General features: G+C 37.2%; 1 protein-coding gene across 8 annotated transcripts in view; it reads right to left on the reverse strand.

Annotated features, from left to right (window-relative positions):
- The window catches only part of mapk8ip3 (mitogen-activated protein kinase 8 interacting protein 3), a 195373-nt gene that overhangs the window by 81952 nt on the left and 95418 nt on the right, over positions 1 to 18003 (reverse strand). For all 8 annotated transcript variants that reach the window (XM_059979250.1, XM_059979252.1, XM_059979254.1 and 5 more), the window contains 3 exons: positions 10697 to 10827; positions 6089 to 6145; positions 2220 to 2396 (listed from right to left, as the gene is read on the reverse strand). In XM_059979250.1, coding sequence (XP_059835233.1) covers positions 2220 to 2396; positions 6089 to 6145; positions 10697 to 10827 — 365 coding nt within the window. The remainder of the gene's footprint in view (positions 1 to 2219; positions 2397 to 6088; positions 6146 to 10696; positions 10828 to 18003) is intronic.

Below are 18003 nucleotides of genomic sequence, written 5' to 3' on the forward strand. Positions count from 1 at the left end.
CCAGAAATCAGACACACCGCAGAGGCTCAGAGGAAACGCACAAGGCTCGAGCCACCTCCACTTCCACTGCAGCATCTACCCTCATGTGTCCCACATGTGGGCGAGCTTTCAGGGCCCAGATTAGCTTCACCAGTCACCTCTGGACCCACAGTCACAAACCCTCCACCTGACAGAAGTTGTGATCTTCTTCAACTCCGAAGGACGAACAGCAACTCAGTAGAAACAACTAACATCTACAATATATGCTAACACAATGAGGCTAATCTCCTACTATGCTTCATTGATTTTTACTGAAAATAATTTGACACCAATGTGAATTAAGACTGATGATCACAAGCTTTGGTTGCCTTTAAGGAAACGTCTAAAAGGAGAATGGAGAAACAAGTTCAGGGGTGGCAAGTGGAACTCCTAAGCTCTAGGTCTTGACAGATTAAGACAAGGCCACCAACAGTGAAGGATGGAAAGGCAGTTTAGGTAAGAAATTCCAGAGCTTTGACCACTGGCAGCTGACATTAAAAGATTCTCTGCAGCCTAGAGATCCCTCTTCCATTTTAGTTCCAGATTTCCTACTTGGCAGCAGTTAAAATTTATTGTGCAGTAGGGAAGATAAAGAGCAACTTTAGTCATGTGGGGATATTGGAGAAACAGGGACCTTTCTCCTAAAAGTAAAGAGTAAAGGAGGAGATAGTATAGAGGTCAACATTAGCACCAGTTCTAATGAACCCTATGGAAAAACACAACTTCCTCTGACAAAATGAAGGTAAATTTAAACTAAATGACCAAGCAATATAAATGCATGAATTTTTCTTTCCACACAGAATCCTGTTAAGATTTGATATGCAATGCTCTATTGGTGGTAGAGATGGATTCCTTTGGAAATTTAAGAAAAACAATGCGATGAGTACTTGGGGGGAAAACAACTACAAAGGTAGTAACATCTTGGCCTGTGGGACCAATTTAGACATCACCGTCGAAGAGCCAGCACAGGTAAAATAGGCCAAATGGTCATTATGGATGTTGTAAGATTTTAAAATTTTATGATTTGATTTTTATCAGCAAAATACAAAACTGAGTGAATTAACTCACTCCACAAAAAATCTAGTGCAACCTATTTTGCCTTAAAGAGGAAGTATTTTTCCAATAGACTCATCAGGATTTGTGTTGTTCAGTATCTTATTCATAATGTTAAATATATATAAATCCATTGCACATTTGCATACCACTTCCATATTCTTTGAATTGTAATCTATTATTTCTCAAATACTATTTCAATCTCAGAATTATGACTTCGGTAACATTAAATTAGACTGAGGAATCAAGTATCCAGTGGACAGTGACTCATGGATGAAGCCATTCTGTTGTTGATAACCATCAATAATGTTAAATGTATTAAATAAAATAGGTATGTAAAAATTGAAACTGAATTTAACTAAATTTCCCATTCATATTAGCAATCCAAATAATCTCAAAGAAGCATCAATTTAACTTCCATCTTAACAAATTCAAAACCTAAATATTCCCTTGTGCAATCTGAAGAATTAGATTGTCAAAGCAGTTTGCAGAATATTCCTTGATCTCCACTATCCCTTAAAGTGGAAGCTTTGTTTCTGTTTTGTTTAAAGTAAAATCACAGAACTAATTTTTGGAACTTTCATGGGAGTAAATTCTGGAAAGACATTTCACGTTAACTCTCGGCAAAATGATTTATATGTTTACTTATTGCAGAATGAGAATTGACTGCATCAGGCAAATCCTGAATGGCTGCTAATGCATTTCCCTCATACTCTCTGACCCAGGTATGCCATTCAACATTAGTACCCAAAAATATATGGACGCTTTAGCAAATAAGTACATGCTATGAGACTTGCTGTAAAATGCTGCAATTCCAGAAAGATGTTAAGTCTCTCAGAGGGCAAAAGCGGTGTGTTGAAGGTGAAATTACTACTTTAAACTATTGCAATTCCAAGATTCTTCTCTGAGGAAAGTGAAATAAATAACTTAACTTTTGCAAACAGTCTTTCTTTGAGAGTAACAAATTATTACAAATGAAAGAGGAGCAAAATAAATAACTAGCAAAGAAAATGAATAATGAAAATAAACAAAGATAATGAAAATATATGAAAATTATAAATATTGTATTAGCCCTGTTGCCACGGGAATAGGCTGCATGTGGGTGTTGTGCATCTGAGTCAGGCTTCACCTCTTGGGTTGTCACTTACACTTCAGGCAGGAAATCCATGGCACGTGATCTGTCAGTAGCAGATAATTGGGAGATGGTGTGGCTCCGTCGCTTGGTGAACCCAGAGGAACCATAGGTGTTGGGAGCAGCGTAATGAAGGACTGGAGGTCTCTTAGCTGGCTGAGCAGTTGAGGAGGAGCTGAAGAGGCGGCTGAAACTAAAGGACGAGAAAACCAAGAGAAAGTAAGAGTTGGGGTGTGTACTAGTTTGCCACCACAAATAGTTGTGTAATTGAGTTTACTTATTTTTTTAAAAATCAGCAGATGTTTTATCACCACAAATCTTTAAGAATTTAATGTTGTTCCTTTTCTTAAATTTCTGCAACCAGCCTGCTGAATATTCACAATTACCTTCAATTTTCAGTTCGAGATAGATCTTTGCTTATTTCACGATCAGCACACCCTAAAGCAGCGCATGTTCACTCCGTCGTTAATTAATCCACTCTTTCAATACACAATTGAGATCTTTATTTTTTGCGCTATCCAATGTTTTTCTATTTTTCATTAACTTCTGTTCATTGCACAGCTTTCACTTCTCAGAACTGTCTGCACAGGTCTCTGCTCACCACATCATCAGGAAACCTTCCCCGTGCCTCATGGAATTTTCCATTTGTGATTTCTTGACAGTGCTCAAAAAGAAGTTTCAGATAAGGGGGACTCAACCAACATTTTTCAATCTTGAAAATTTCAACTTGATATAGCCATATATGAAGGATTTCCACTAACCTTCACTTGGTAAAAAAAAATCTTGATTACACTTCTAAACTGTGTAGCTCTGAAATGGATTCCTCTACCCAAGTGAATGGGTTTGCTCATTTATTCTACTGAATTCTTTCACATTTAAAACTGCCTAACTAGCCTGAACCTTCTAATTCTAAAGGAATTTAAATCATGTTTACACAACTTTTTTTTTATTATTAATCCTGTTAGGCCTCAGGATAATCATGATGAAACTCTTCTGTTTAACCTCCAATGTTCGGTCTGGTTTCGTTCTACAGCTGCGTGCACCAGTCATTGCTCTTTTTACATGGCCTGAAAACTGCGTGGCACTTTAAATGTATTTTTGTAATATGCATACTATGAATAATTAGAATGAAAATTGAAAAATCACAATATTGATTTTATTAATTAAGGATATAATAAAATACAGTACAGAAAGAAAATATCTTCATCATATCAACTTTTTCTAGCTGCATCTAATTTCACCTGCGCAGCAACAAAGGCTACGTGCAAGAGAGCATTTCAATTACTGCGTGGCCATGCTCCAATGCAGCTAAAACAGAAAACTGATAACCCCAGAGATCTTTCCTGAGTTCTGGTTCAAAGACCGTCTGCAGCACTGCAAGTAAAAAGTTCCAGGCTCTGCACAACAAAAGCAACATTTCCTCATGTTTTCCAACCACCATAAATGAAAGGCCAATATTCTTTCCCTTTACTTTTTATATCAGCAAATTTGTATTTAGTTATTTATGTACATGAATAGCTTGTGCTCCAGCACAAACTTTCACAATGAAATATTTTAAATTTTGCTTTTTCAATCTCATTAGCTAACACGTTCAAACTTTTTGCCCTGCAATGCCCTTTATAATTTTAAGACCTCATCTGGAAAATTGACATCAGCTCTTAACTAATGTCATTGACAAGTTGCACTACATTCAAACTCTTAAAAATGTACCATCCAAACATTCCAAAACCTCATTTTATTCATATCTAGTTCACCACACTCCCCTAAACTCATTTCAGTTGGTACACTTTGCAGAATCCCACCAGGGCACCAGTTCTGCTAGGTATACAGTACCAAGTGCACTGAAAAATGTATCGTAATACTGTGTGATATCTTAAAAAACTCATTACAAGTGTGTTAGGGAATTAACATTGAATAATTGGCATGTCGCAAAGGTAATGATACAGTTGTCATGGGGGATTTCAACATGCAGGTAGACTGGGAGAATCAGAATGGTACTGGACCCCAAGAAAGGGAGTTTGTGGAGTGCCTCCGAGATGGATTCTTAGAACAGCTTGTACTGGAGCCTACCAGGGAGAAGGCAATTCTAGATTTAGTGTTGTGCAATGAACCGGATTTGATCAGGGACCTCGAGGTAAAGGAACCATTAGGAGGTAGTGACCATAATATGATATGTTTTAACCTACAATTTGAGAAGGAGAAGGGAAAATTGGATGTGTCAGTATTACAGTTGAACAAAGGGAACTATGGAGCTATGAGGGAGGAGCTGGCCAAAGTTCAATGGAACAATACCCTAGCAGGGAAGACAGTGGAACAACAATGGCAGGTATTTCTGGGAATAATGCAAAAGGTGCAGGATCGGTTCATTCCAAAGAGGAATAAAGATCCTAAGGGGAGTAAGGGGCGGCCATGGCTGATGAGGGAAGTAAAGGGCAGTATAAAAATAAAAGAGAGGTATAACATAGCAAAGATGAGTGGGAAACCGGAGGACTGGGAAGCTTTTAAAGAGCAACAGAAGATAACAAAAAAGGCAATACGCCAAGAAAAAATGAGGTACGAAGGTAAACTAGCCAAGAATATAAAGGAGGATAGGTATGTAAATAGCAAAAACATAGTTAAGACCAAAATTGGGCTTTGGTGGCAAGAACAGGAAGGCAGATTACTATCTAAGTGGAGTCAAGTTAGGAAAAGGGGAAGTACAACAAGATCTAGGTGTTCTTGTACATCAGTCAATGAAAGCAAGCATGCAGGTACAGCAGGCAGTGAAGAAAGCTAATGGCATGCTGGCCTTTATAACAGGAGGAATTGAGTATAGGAGTAAAGAGGTCCTTCAGCAGCTGTACAGGGCCCTGGGGAGACCCCACCTGGAGTATTGTGTGCAGTTTTGGTCTCCAAATTTGAGGAAGGACATTCTTGCTATTGAGGGAGTGCAGCGTAGGTTCACAAGGTTAATTCCCGGAATGCCGGGACTGTCATATGTTGAAAGATTGGAGCGACTGGGCTTGTATACACTGGAATTTAGAAGGATGAGAGGGGATCCGATTGAGACATACAAGATTATTAAGGGACTGGAAATGCTGGAGGCAGGAAGCATGCTCCCGCTGATGGATAAGTCCAGAACTAGAGACCACAGTTTAAGAATAAGGGGTAGGCCATTTAGAACAGAGATGCAGAAAAACTTTTTCACCCAGAGAGTGGTGGATATGTGGAATGCTCTGCCCCAGAAGGCAGTGGAGGCCAAGTCTCTGGATGCATTTAAGAGAGAGTTAGATAGAGCTCTTATAAATAGCGGGGTCAAGGGATATGGGGAGAGGACAGGAACGAGGTACTATGATCAGCCATGATCACAGTGAATGGCGGTGCTGGCTAGAAGGGCTGAATGGCCTACTCCTGCACCTACTGTCTATTGTCTATTGGGAAAACCTACCTACAAATTCCTGCACGTGTCAGATTATAATAATTTTACCACATGAACAGCCCTCTTTCTTTATCTAAGTTATTAACTTTTACGATGAAAGGCCTAGGCCTCGGTAAGATTCAGAGAAAACATGAGTTGATAAACAGAGAATGCTCCTTTAATCGCTTTTCTTGCATTATACTACCAGAGGAGACAAATATGTGCATGTGTATAAATGGAACCAAGAACCTGATCCCCACAGTGGGAGAAAAGCTCACAAACTGCAATCCATTTTAAAGGTTTCCTCACATCTTCCAGCAGTCGGACATCAAGACAGCTGCAGTGTCCTCAGAGTGAGCCACCCATCTGCTTATAGTGACTTTTCATTTACCTTGAAACTATCGATCATAAAAATACTTTTAATTATTCAGCAAGAGAAGCACACTGAATATTCTAACAGTAATAATGTCCATTATAAAAGTACTTACAACTGCCAGATGCCTGACCTTTTCTTCTCCTGGATTGTTGGATTCTCCCGAGAAGCTCTATTGAATATTAAAACACAGGACAGCAAATATTAGAGTACTGTATGCATACACTTCAACCCAGTTGTCATAATGTCTACTTGATAGCAACTTATTTTTTTAAAAAACTGGTGGAATGCTTCTGAATAAGCAGAATGTGGCTCTTCAATTTGCTGGTAATATGATTAAAGGATTGTATGAGCTCACATTAAGTTTCATTAAGATTAAATTTCAAAGCAACACAAACTACTCTATCAAAATGAACTAACATTTCAATTCAAATTGCCAACTCCTCTGGAAACATCTTAGCAGACTGGAGCTGTACCAAACTACAATGTCACATTAACTAATGATGGTGCTATCAAATCATTGCCAACAACCTGACACTCTCAAATTAATTTCTAAATTCTACTTGCTGTGTCAACTGAAGTGAACATCCATTGACAAACTGGCAGCAGTGAACCTTTCTAAACACCACAGGTACGAAGCTTCCAGTATGTTTAAGAGCACAGCCCTGAATGTAGAGCAGCACCACTGGGATTTTTTTTGCACACTATTCTGATGATGTGAACCTTAGTTCTTGGGCTCTGAATCATAAAAGATAGAATTCAAAGATCTGCACCTACTGAATTAAGCTGAGAGACTCTACCTGGCTCCTGGTAAGTCACCATCAACATAATAGAAGTGTGGCTACCATTCCATATGAATAAAGCACATTGACCAGAGCAGACATGATAAAAGTAAAGGATGATAAAAGACTCTTCAGCTCACAAACCCATCCATAAGACGATGAGTCAAAGGAGCAGAATTAGGCCATTCAGCCCATCGAGTCCACTTCGCCATTTCATCATGGCTGATCCCAGATCCCATTCAAACTCATACGCTTCCCCACTCAAGATACATCTTGATGCCCCAACCAATCAGGAGTCCATCAACTTCTGCTTTAAGTATACCCACGAACTTGGTCTCCACTGCTGTCTGTAGAAAAGCTTTCTACAGATTCACATATCCTTCACCAAAAAAATTCTTCACTTCTGTTCTAAAAGGTTGCTCCTCAATTTTGAGGCTGTGTTCTCTTTTTCTGGATACCCCCAACAGAGGAAACATCATCTCTATATCTACACATTCTTCTAAATTCCAGCAAGTACAGGCCCAAAGCTACCAAACGCTCCTACGTTTACCCCTTCATTCCCTGAATCATCCTTGTGAACCTCCTCTAGACTCTCTCCAATGTCAATACCTCTGTTCTGAGACAAGGGCCCTAAACTGTTGACAATACTCCAAGTGCAACCTGACTAGTGTCTTATAAAGCCTCAGCATTATCTCCTTGTTTTTATACTCTATTCCCCTTGAAATGAATGCCAAAATTGCATTTGACTTCTTTATGACAGACTCAACCTGTAAATTAACTGTCTGGGACTCTTGCACAAGGACTCCCAAGTCCCTTTGCACCTTTGACATTTGAACCTTCTCTCCATTTAAATAATAGTCCACACTATTGTTCCTTTTACCAAAGTGCATTATCATACATTTCCCAACACTGCTTTCCACTGCCTCTTTTTCCCCATTCTTCCAATTTCCACAGAACAGACTACCCTCCACCTATCTTCATATAATTCACAAACTTCCACAAAGCTATCAATTCCACTATCTAAATCATTGACAATGTGAAAAGCAGCGGTCCCAATACTTTGAGGAACACCACTAGTCACTGGCAGCCAACCAGAAAAGGCCCCCATTATACCCACTTGCTGCTTCCTACCTGTCAGCCATTCCTCTAGCCATGCCAGTATACTTTGTGTAACACCTTGGGATTTTATCTTGTTAAGCAGCCTCAGATGCCTTCTGAAAATCTAAGTAATAACAACCACTGCCTCCTGTGTTCACTCAGCTTGTTACCTCCTCAAAGAATTCTAACAGATTCGTCAGGCAAGATTTCCCTTTACAGAAACCATGTTGACTGTGATTTCTTATATCATTAGTCTCCAAGTAACCCGAAACCTTGTCCTTAAGAATGGTCTCCAACACTCGCAATTACTGAAGTTAGGCTAACTGGCCTTATAATTTCCTCTCTTTTGTCTTCCTTGCTTCTGTCATCCTCCAAGAAGTTTACCCTTCTCTCATCTTCCAGCTTTATTTTTAACATATTCCTGTTGACAGATTTATCCAAACAATATTTTATACTCTGAAGAAGTTCTACCTATTATTCATTTTATAACATTGCTCACTACCGTGAATGTAGTCTTAACTTTCTTTTTGGATTATTTTGGAATTATATTAATGATCCAATCTTATTGAGATCCAATAATATTACTCACAAGTCAGTTTTGTCCATAGCTCTGCTCTAACCTTTTAGACCTTGGAGATTACAATTCTTCAGCATTCCTTTATAATTCACAGCCTTTACAATTAGAATCACTCCAAATCTGCCCTAGATCTTCCTTAATGAAGTTTATAATATTTCCAATCACAAACTCAAGCAATACACACAAAATGCTGGAGGTACTCAGCAGGCCAGGCAGCATCTATGGTAAAGAGTACAGTCGATCTTTCAGACTAAGACCATTCAGCGAGACTGGAGAAAAAAAGATGAGGAGTCAGAGTCAGAACTCAGAGCAGACTCAATGGGCTGAAAGACCTAATTCTGCTCCTTATGGTCTAAAGGAGGACCAGCCCTGAAATACATCCACAGGAGATTTGGACTACATGGTCTTAAGAAAAATTCAAATAAGTTGGCTTCTTTAATTGGATTTAGGAATTACTCAGACATTGAAATAGATGATTTAACAATTATGCTTTGCTTCTTTCTGTCGATTCAATAAACTGATAAAGTTTATTCCTGTAATCAGCATTTCATATCACATTCAACAATACCATTTATCTTGGCAATTGCATTGCCTATAAATTCTGCTGCTTCCATTGTCCTTCCTTTCTATGCCAGTAAATTAGATAATCTTACATTTCTCTTTGACATTCAGTTCATTAATGTATTAGACACAACAGGATCCAAGTACCAAAATGTTAGGTCCAACTCAATTCTTTCCCATATTATTATTCCTCTCATATATACATTCTAAATTTCCAATTAGCCAAATTGGCCTCCAATCATATATTCTAACTTGGATGTTTTGTACTTTAGTTAGTAATCTTTCACATTACATATTGTCAAAGCCTTCCCAAAGTGCAAGTAACCATTCTGTTTTTCAATTGTCAACTGTAACATGCTCAAAGAACTTCAGATTTTATCTGACAGATTTTAAGAAAGACGGTTCTTATTTCTGCTTATCCCTCTGCTTTACTGAATTTACATTTATTTCCTTGGATATATTCTTATCCTGCAATGTTCAACTTCATAACTTTGTTTTAAAATGTTCAGTATCTTCCCAATTGAAATATTTTTCGTAGCTAATTTCTCCTGGATCAGGATGCATCGACCTGAAACTTTCCTTTTCAAAGTCAACTATGGCTCCATGCTGGCCAGAAGCCATTGGTTGCATAATTACTCTACAATAAGGATGAGGATCATTGCAAGTGTTCTTCCCTCAAAGAAGTTGATAAGATTTCAGAAGTCTAATGATTAGAAATCAATACTACCAACAAATTCAGTCTGATCTCTGCATTGTAATCATTGATGATTTTGTCTGATGATAAATCTGAACAAACTGGCTTTCTTAATTGCACATCATAAGATTAGAATTTTGATGCAATTGCCCAATGGTTTAAAATGGTTCAGCATGGACTAGATAGGCCGAAGGGCTTGCTTCTCTGCTGTACTTTTCTATGACTATGACTAGCAGAATTCGCTGCATAATAAGTCAACTGGAAGAATATTTGATAAAGGATCTTTGATTAGTTGTGTTATCAACATAATGCCTCAGGATGGTTGATTCTAATAGTGTGAAATGATCTTGCATGAATTTGGCAACCCACTCTATGCTCAACATCACTTCTTTTTCTGTTGGTTTCCGATTCCTAATGAGTTGATTTTATGCTTTTAACCAAGATGCCAAAGGAACATTTATTATCAAAAGCATGTATCCATATACAACTCTGAAATTTGACTTCTCCAGATAACTACAGCACAACGAACATGAAAGTTGTTCATTGAGAACCCTCCCCCCATGAACAAAAATCATCAACCCCCCCAAACCCCGCCCTTCACACAAACTGGAATAAATTTCAGCTGTAAATTGTTTACCCACTTATTAATTACTGATTGCAATAATTTTATTGCAATGGCTTGCTACCACCCTCTTGAGGTCAATTAGGATAATAAATTCTAGTGTTGCCAGCAACACCCATACCCAACAAGTAAAAAAAAAATCAGTGAGAAAATAGGTCTGAAAGAGCATTTGTGTTATGTAATGAAATAACTGTAAAAGAATATTAATATCATTGTAGGCAAATTAGGAATGAGATAAGATTTGTGCTGCGTCCAAATAGACATTGCTCCACTTCAAAGATCAAAATAAGGAAATCATACAGTGTGTTGGTACATAGATTAGATAAACCACCACTGAAACTCTGTAAAATACATTTATATATGAATCAAATGTTCATGTGCTTTCCTACCTGATCATTTCAATCCACCTGACAGCTTCCTGCAGCTCCATCAGCCTCTCCTTGTACTGGTTGCGCTCCATCAGCACCCGTGCCATCTCCACTCGAGTGAAGCGCCGTCTCTGTGCCACCTGTACATCATCCTGTAGGTTATGGAAGCATTGCTTCACCAGAACAGATAGAAACTGGCACCCTAATGTACACTAAGACAGCAGCAGCATGGCAGTAATACAGTCGAGAGAGTGTATAACTGCCTCCTCGTGACAGAAATCCATTTGTTTAGCATCCTGCAGCTGAGGCTGTGGCAGGAAACTGAGTCACTGCCTGTTTGAATTAATCTCTCTGTTATCTTTGCCCCAAGTCTTCTCGACCAACTGAAAGAAATAATAAATGATCTCCTCCTACCCCCTTAACAGACTGTCTAGACCGCTCCTTAGAAAGTGCAGTGTAATGGCCAGAAGGCAGAAGTTCGCTATCATGCCAGATTCATATTCCGATACACACTTTGTCCCTGGATGCCTTCATTAGGCAACAGTACCCCAGGGACGCCTGTTGTTTTTAATTCTATGCATCATCACTGTCTCAACCTTTAATGAGACTCATTTCAAAGGTTCCATTTAGTATCAGAGAATGTATACAGCATACAACCTGAAATTCTTACTCTTCACAGACATCCACAAAACAGAAGAAAGCCCCAAAGAATGAATGGGAGAAATGCATTACCACCTCCCACAAGCAGCAGCAAGGCAGTAAAACAGGTCACACTAACACAAATGATTTAAATGAGAAGAATTACAATTCAGCTGCCAGGATTGAAGACAGAGATTAGCTCACTGCTCAGGCTAACCCAGAATATACTTATTTTAATTGAGATACATATAAATAGCTTCAGAAATCAAATTACAGAAGGAAGAACAGCATGAGATGAACACCAGGCACACATTAAACCCAAAGCCAGAGAACTAAAATGTAATTGAGGCCTGACCTCTGCAACACATCACCAATTTGCTTTTAAATATCCACTGCTGTAATAAACATCAAATTGTTCATCCTTCAATTCACCTGATACCTTTAGCTTTGATGAAGCAGCACATGAAATTGCAGATCCACAATACCTTGCCCTTCATTGGATGTGTCATAACATCAGCCCATGATAAACACTAACTCCCCATTAACTATCCTGAGATACTGACAGTAAGCTTTCATCTTCTTGAGCTGCTGCAGTCCACATAAAGATTCTAGTGTGATGTTGAAGTTACTTTTAAATTACAACTTAAATGTTTCCTGTGCGATTTAAAGATAGCAGTTAAGAACAAAGCTATGGAACCTGAGAAAAGTGCTGGCCAAACTTGGGGATGGGTACATCTTACCTTTCCTCAAATGCATTAGTAAACCAATTGAATCCTCCCATAGTTCCCCTGCTCCAAAGACATTTTCACCAATACCAGCATTTTAATTCACAATTTCTTTTTACTAAATTCTAATTCTAAAACTGCCATTAGTAGGGCAAGATGTTCTTGATGAATTACTGACAAAGGTTAATCTACAAACCCAACCCCATCTATTTTTATACTGAGTGAAATGCTTAATAAATCTCCAGAGATGATCTCCTACCTTTTGCTATTAGTTTCAACACATATGTTACTTTACATTCAAATAATAATTTGTAATAGGGTTTATCCTATTATACAAAGAGATGCAGAAGTTACTTCCCATCAGTAAATATTACCAGTGACCAATCTAAGAAAGCTCACTGACCTTAAATGTAGAATTAACTACATTTTCTTTATTATTTCCTTAGAAAGTTTCTTAAGTAAAATGTTTCATTAAATATTGGATTGTAAATAATAACTTTATTACTGAGGGTGAAGCAAATAATAAGATGCCTTAATAAGGTCTCTCTATTGCCGCAATGCCACTGGTGTTTAGGGCAGCAATGATGGTCCTCAATATCTGGCAGCGTTCAGGGCTTCCTTCACTGTGTTAGTAACTTGGTTTTCACTGTCCTCAGTCATGCAAGCCCTAGGTGGAGACTCAGGAATACTGTCACACACAGATGTAGAGGGATTCTCCACTGCTGTTTCCATAACAATTTTGTTTTACCAGTCAGAGTTGTTAGCCTTCAGCTGAACGCCCGAACTTGGAGGACCGGTGGACCACTACCCTTTGACCTGTTTGGCATGGGTGACTCTACCAAGAGCCAAAGCATAGAGCCTTACTCTAGCCAATAAAGCTCTCTGGGTCATTGAGGCACACAAGCCTCCAAACCACAGCAAGGTTGTGGTCCTCTTAGAGGCCTTTATAAGATGCTGGTGGACAAACGTAACAAACTTGACTTGCAAATAAGACAGCCTAGATAGAGGACGCATGTCTATGTTTTATATAACATTTTGTTTCTGATACAAATGGTTGCTTCCATTACCACAGAATATTAACAGATCTCTCAATAGTTAGTGAGAATTAACAGTAAAAATAGATATATCACTTTGGATGTCGGGGTGGGGTTGACCTAACAGAGGAAGGTCACAGTAGTCAGGTCTCTGGCACGGAGTCTGCCTCTGTTACTCAGAAGGGAAGGGGGTTGGTGGAAAAGATCCACGATGTGGTGATAGGGGATTTGTTAGTTAGGGGAATGGACAGGAGGTTCTGTGGTCGAGAATGAGATTCCCGGATGGTATGTTGCCTCCCAGGTGCCAGGGTCCAGGACATCACAGATCGAGTCCTCAGCATTCTTAAGTGGGAGGTTGAGGGACTGCCTCTGTCTGTCGATGAAGTAGCAGTAATTTTGTGCTGCTTAGTTTTCTCTCTCTCCCCCCAGTTTAAATTTTGAATTTAAAATTTTTAATTGCTGATTCTTGAAGGGGAGTGATATGTCTATGTCTATGAGAAGTGGGAAGAATCTGCATGAACCTACTGACAAAGATAATGGAAAAGGAAAGATGCCGAAGGAAAGATCTGATGAAATGCCATCATGGGCTGAAGATATTGTTCGGACACTGAATTTAATTCAAGATCAGAATAGGGCAATTAATGATCAACTGGAAAAGAATAATAATGAAATGAAGTTATTTCTGGGAAAACTTAAAGATGTGGAAACTCAAGTTACTAAACATGAAGAGGAATTGAAGTTAACTAAGCAAAAATTGTCTGAACCTATAACCCATTTGGAAAAATATCAAAATAAGATACAGACCTGGAAATTAGGTCTCGCCGAAACAATATACGAATTGTTGGATTGCGAGGAGGAGCTAAAAATGGAGACTTAACTGTTTACTTTGGTAAGCTCTTTCATACTCTATTTCCGACTATTTTATCACAGCTGCCTGCTATTGAAAGAGCACACAGAGCGTTCACTTCAAAATTTAAGGATTCAAGCAGACCAAGATCTATTCTGGTTTGTTTTCATCACTTTAAAATTAAAGATCAAATAATGCGACAAGCAAGAAAACAGAGTTTTCAGATTCAATGAGCCTGAGCTCCGTTTTTATGAAGATTATCCGAAAGAAGTAATGGAACAAGGATCAAGATCTGCTTTGGTAATGAAACAAGTGTATGATAAGAAACTATTTCCCTCTTTGAGTTACCCGGCAAGAATGAAAGTTTTTCCTCCTAATTCTTCTCCACGCATTATCTTTGACCCAAGAGCCGCAGTGGATTTTGTTCAGGCTATACCTGTCACCGTCACTGACGCTACTACCGAATGAACTATCTGAAAAGCTGTTTGATTATCTGTATATTATTCACATTTCAAAAAGAAGATATATGAAGATTATTTGGATATTTCATTGAGAGATTAATAAAAGAAGATAAGAAAACCTGCTCATTATTGCATCCTATTGGATTTTTTTTTTGGAAAGAAGATTTACAGTTCGTTTGACTGTTTAAATGGCTAATTAGATACTTGACTGAGAAGAGAGGATAAAACGATTTGTTCCTTATATCTAATATTTGGTTTGATCTTTGTTTTTGTTGTTTCTTAATTTACGAATTGGTAGTTTTTTTCCTGCTAATAAGTTTTTAAATATATATCGCCGGGAGGGTTTAATTACCTATGATATTACTAATTAATATTTGTGTAAATTTAGCTTGGTTAAATATACTATTAACCTCTTTTATATCTGTTTTATTATAGCATCCTATAACCGAATTTAAAGTTTTCTTAGAGATTTAAAGCTAAACTTAAGATGGCACTGGTTTTTCTAAGAAATTATATTATTTTGGTTCTTTTTTTGTTTAATACATGATGGAATGTAAACACTCTCCTTTGTTGAGACGTTACTGTCTTTCTTGCAAGGCCATTTTATTTTTTTGTGTGCTAGCTGGGAGGAGGGAGAGAGGAGACCGACAGAGCAGCCCATGGCTTTGTATTCTATCTTAGTTCGCTTGCTTTTTTTTCAGACTTTTGGGAGGATGGGTGGGTCTAGAGTTAAGAGTTTTTTCCCCATTGGGTGGTTCTGGAACATGCATGTTATGGTTGTATTCTTCATCACAGCCATTTTTGATAATCCAGTATTGCTATGTGTTTGCACATGTATAGCAGTTAAACGGATTAATGTAATAAAGTTGGAATATATGTGGTTGGAATCATCCTATCAAACGAAAAAAAGACTTTTTAAATTATTAATCGATTCCAACCTGATATAATTTTTGCTCAGGAGTCGCATATTGGGGCAGGAGATCAAAACAGGTTTTTTGGATGGTGGAATGAATTACAGTCCATGCTACTTCTCAGAGTAAAACCAAAGGTGTATCTATCTTTATTAAATCTAATATATTTACTCACAAGGATATTGAATCAGATTCTAATGGTAGATTTTTAATTATTAAAGGTGTGATTTGTAATAGAAAGGTTGTTTTGTTCAATTTGTATGGTCCTAATTTAGATGATCCTTCATTATTTAAAAAAGTATTTGCTTTATTGCCGGATTTAAATGAATATATGTTGATAATGGGTGGGGATTTTAACTGTTGTTTAAATCCTATGATTGACAAGAGTTCAACTAATCAGCGACCTCCAAATCATTCTGCGTCAGTTATTAACTCCTTTTTGACCGATTTTGGGTTGATGGAATTATGGAAGCATTTGGACCCTGATAACAGAGAATATTCTTTCTTTTCGCATGTCTATAAAAAAAATTCGAGGATTGATTATATTATAATTGATCCCCGCCTTTTGCCTAATGTTAAAAACTGTGAATATGACACTATTGCTATATCTGATCATGCGCCTTTGAGTTTGTCCTTTGAATTTGATGATGTCCTTTTTGCCCGTCCACCATGGCGCATGTCTCAGACTTTATTGCAAAATTCTGACTTTATCAGTTTTATTGAAAGCCAGATAAAATATTTTTTTTCTTTTTAATGATATAGGAGGTATGTCCAAATTAATTATACGGGATACATTTAAAGTATTTTTATGTGGTCAGATTATTTCTTATTCAGCTAAACTTAAAAAACAGACTAAAGCAGAATTAGATAAAATTTCAAAACAAATTAAAGATTTAGATAATATCTATACAACTTCCCCTAATATTGACTTATTTAAAAAAAGGGTGGAACTTCAATCACAATATAACCTATTATTAACTCATCCAATTGAAGGTTATCTACTTAGGTTAAAGAGCCAATTTAATAAACTACTTACATCTCAATTAAAATCGGCTGAAGCCAAACGGCAAATTTTGAAAAATCGTAGAAAGGATGGTACCCTGGCACGGGAATATGAAGAAATTAATAAGATTTTTCAAGATTTTTATACTGAACTTTATAAATCTCAATTTCCAGTAGATTCTTCTAAAATGAATGCTTTTTTATGAAAGATTGCTTTTCCTAACATTTCTGCTGAGGACCAAAAAACTCTTGATGCCCAAATTACTGAATCCGAAATTCATAAAACTATTTTTTCAATGCAATCTAGTAAGGCCCCGGGACCTAATGGTTATCCTGTAGAATTTTATAAAAAACTTATAAAATTGCTTTCTCCATATATGTTGGAGATGTTTAAAGATTCTTCTGTGAAAAGTGATCTACCCTCTAATTTTTTGAGGCCTCTATTTCTTTAATTCTCAAAAAGGATAAAGATCTTACTGATTGTGCCTCATACAGACCTATTTCATTATTGAATGTTGATGCTAAGATTCTCTCAAAGGTAATGGCCAATTGGTTGGAGAGTATTTTGGGTGAAATCATTTTTAAAGATCAAACAGGCTTTATAAAAAGTCGTTATTCTTTTTCAAATGTTCGGAGACTATTTAACATTATATATTCGCCCTCTTCTAAAACTCCGCAATGCGTTATATGCTTGGATGCTGAAAAAGCACTTGATCGAGTCGAATGGAAATATTTATTTAATGTTTTAGAAAAATTTGGTTTTGGTATTAATTTTAATAATTGGACTAAAATGATATGTAAAGCTCCTATTGCTATTGTTGTCACTAATAACTGTAGGTCTCCTTTTTTTCAGCTATCACAGGGGACAAGACAAGGCTGTCCATTAAGTCCTTTGTTATTTAATTTAATATTAGAACCCCTTGCTATTGCTCTTCGTGAAGCCAGAAATATTTATGGGATTTTTGTGAATGAGACCATGAACAAGATCTCTCGTTGCGCTGATGATTTATTGATATATATATATATATATATATATATATATCTATATATATATATATATATATATATATATATATCTAAGCCTGAAGAACCTATTCCTGCTTTGCTAAAATTATTTGACAAATTTGGAGATTTTTCAGGATATAAAATAAATTTTAGTAAAAGTGAATTACTTCCTTTAAATGAATCGGTCTCTATATATGATAACATTCCTATTAAAGTTACAGATTCTTTAGATATTTAGGTGTCATAATTACTAAAAAATATAAGGATCTTTATAAAGTTAATTGAGGAGGTGGCAGAAGTGTCATGGAGAAACATTTTGTGAACATTGACCATAATTATGTAAGTCTCAAAATTGTCATAGAAAGGGATAAGGTTGCTTCTCGAGATAAGATCTTGAATTGGGAAAGGACTGAATTTAATAGCACAAGAATGGATCTGGCAAGTAGATTAGCAGAAAGTCCTTGCCGGTAAAAACAATAACTGATAAGTGGGAACCTTTTGAAAGAAAGTTAGTTTAAGAGTTCAGGACTCAGGAAAAATAAGGAAGCATATAGCAGATAAAGCTAACTGGAATCAAGGGTGCAGAAAGGAACTTAAAAAAGAACTCTGGAGTACAAAGAGGGCATGAAATATTTGAGCAAGGTAGACTATGGAGATATACTATATCAGGGGCAAATGAATAGCCAAGGAAAGAGTAGTTTCCC

Source organism: Hypanus sabinus, chromosome 9, assembly GCF_030144855.1.
Source record: "Hypanus sabinus isolate sHypSab1 chromosome 9, sHypSab1.hap1, whole genome shotgun sequence".
NCBI classification, from domain to species: Eukaryota; Metazoa; Chordata; class Chondrichthyes; order Myliobatiformes; family Dasyatidae; genus Hypanus; species Hypanus sabinus.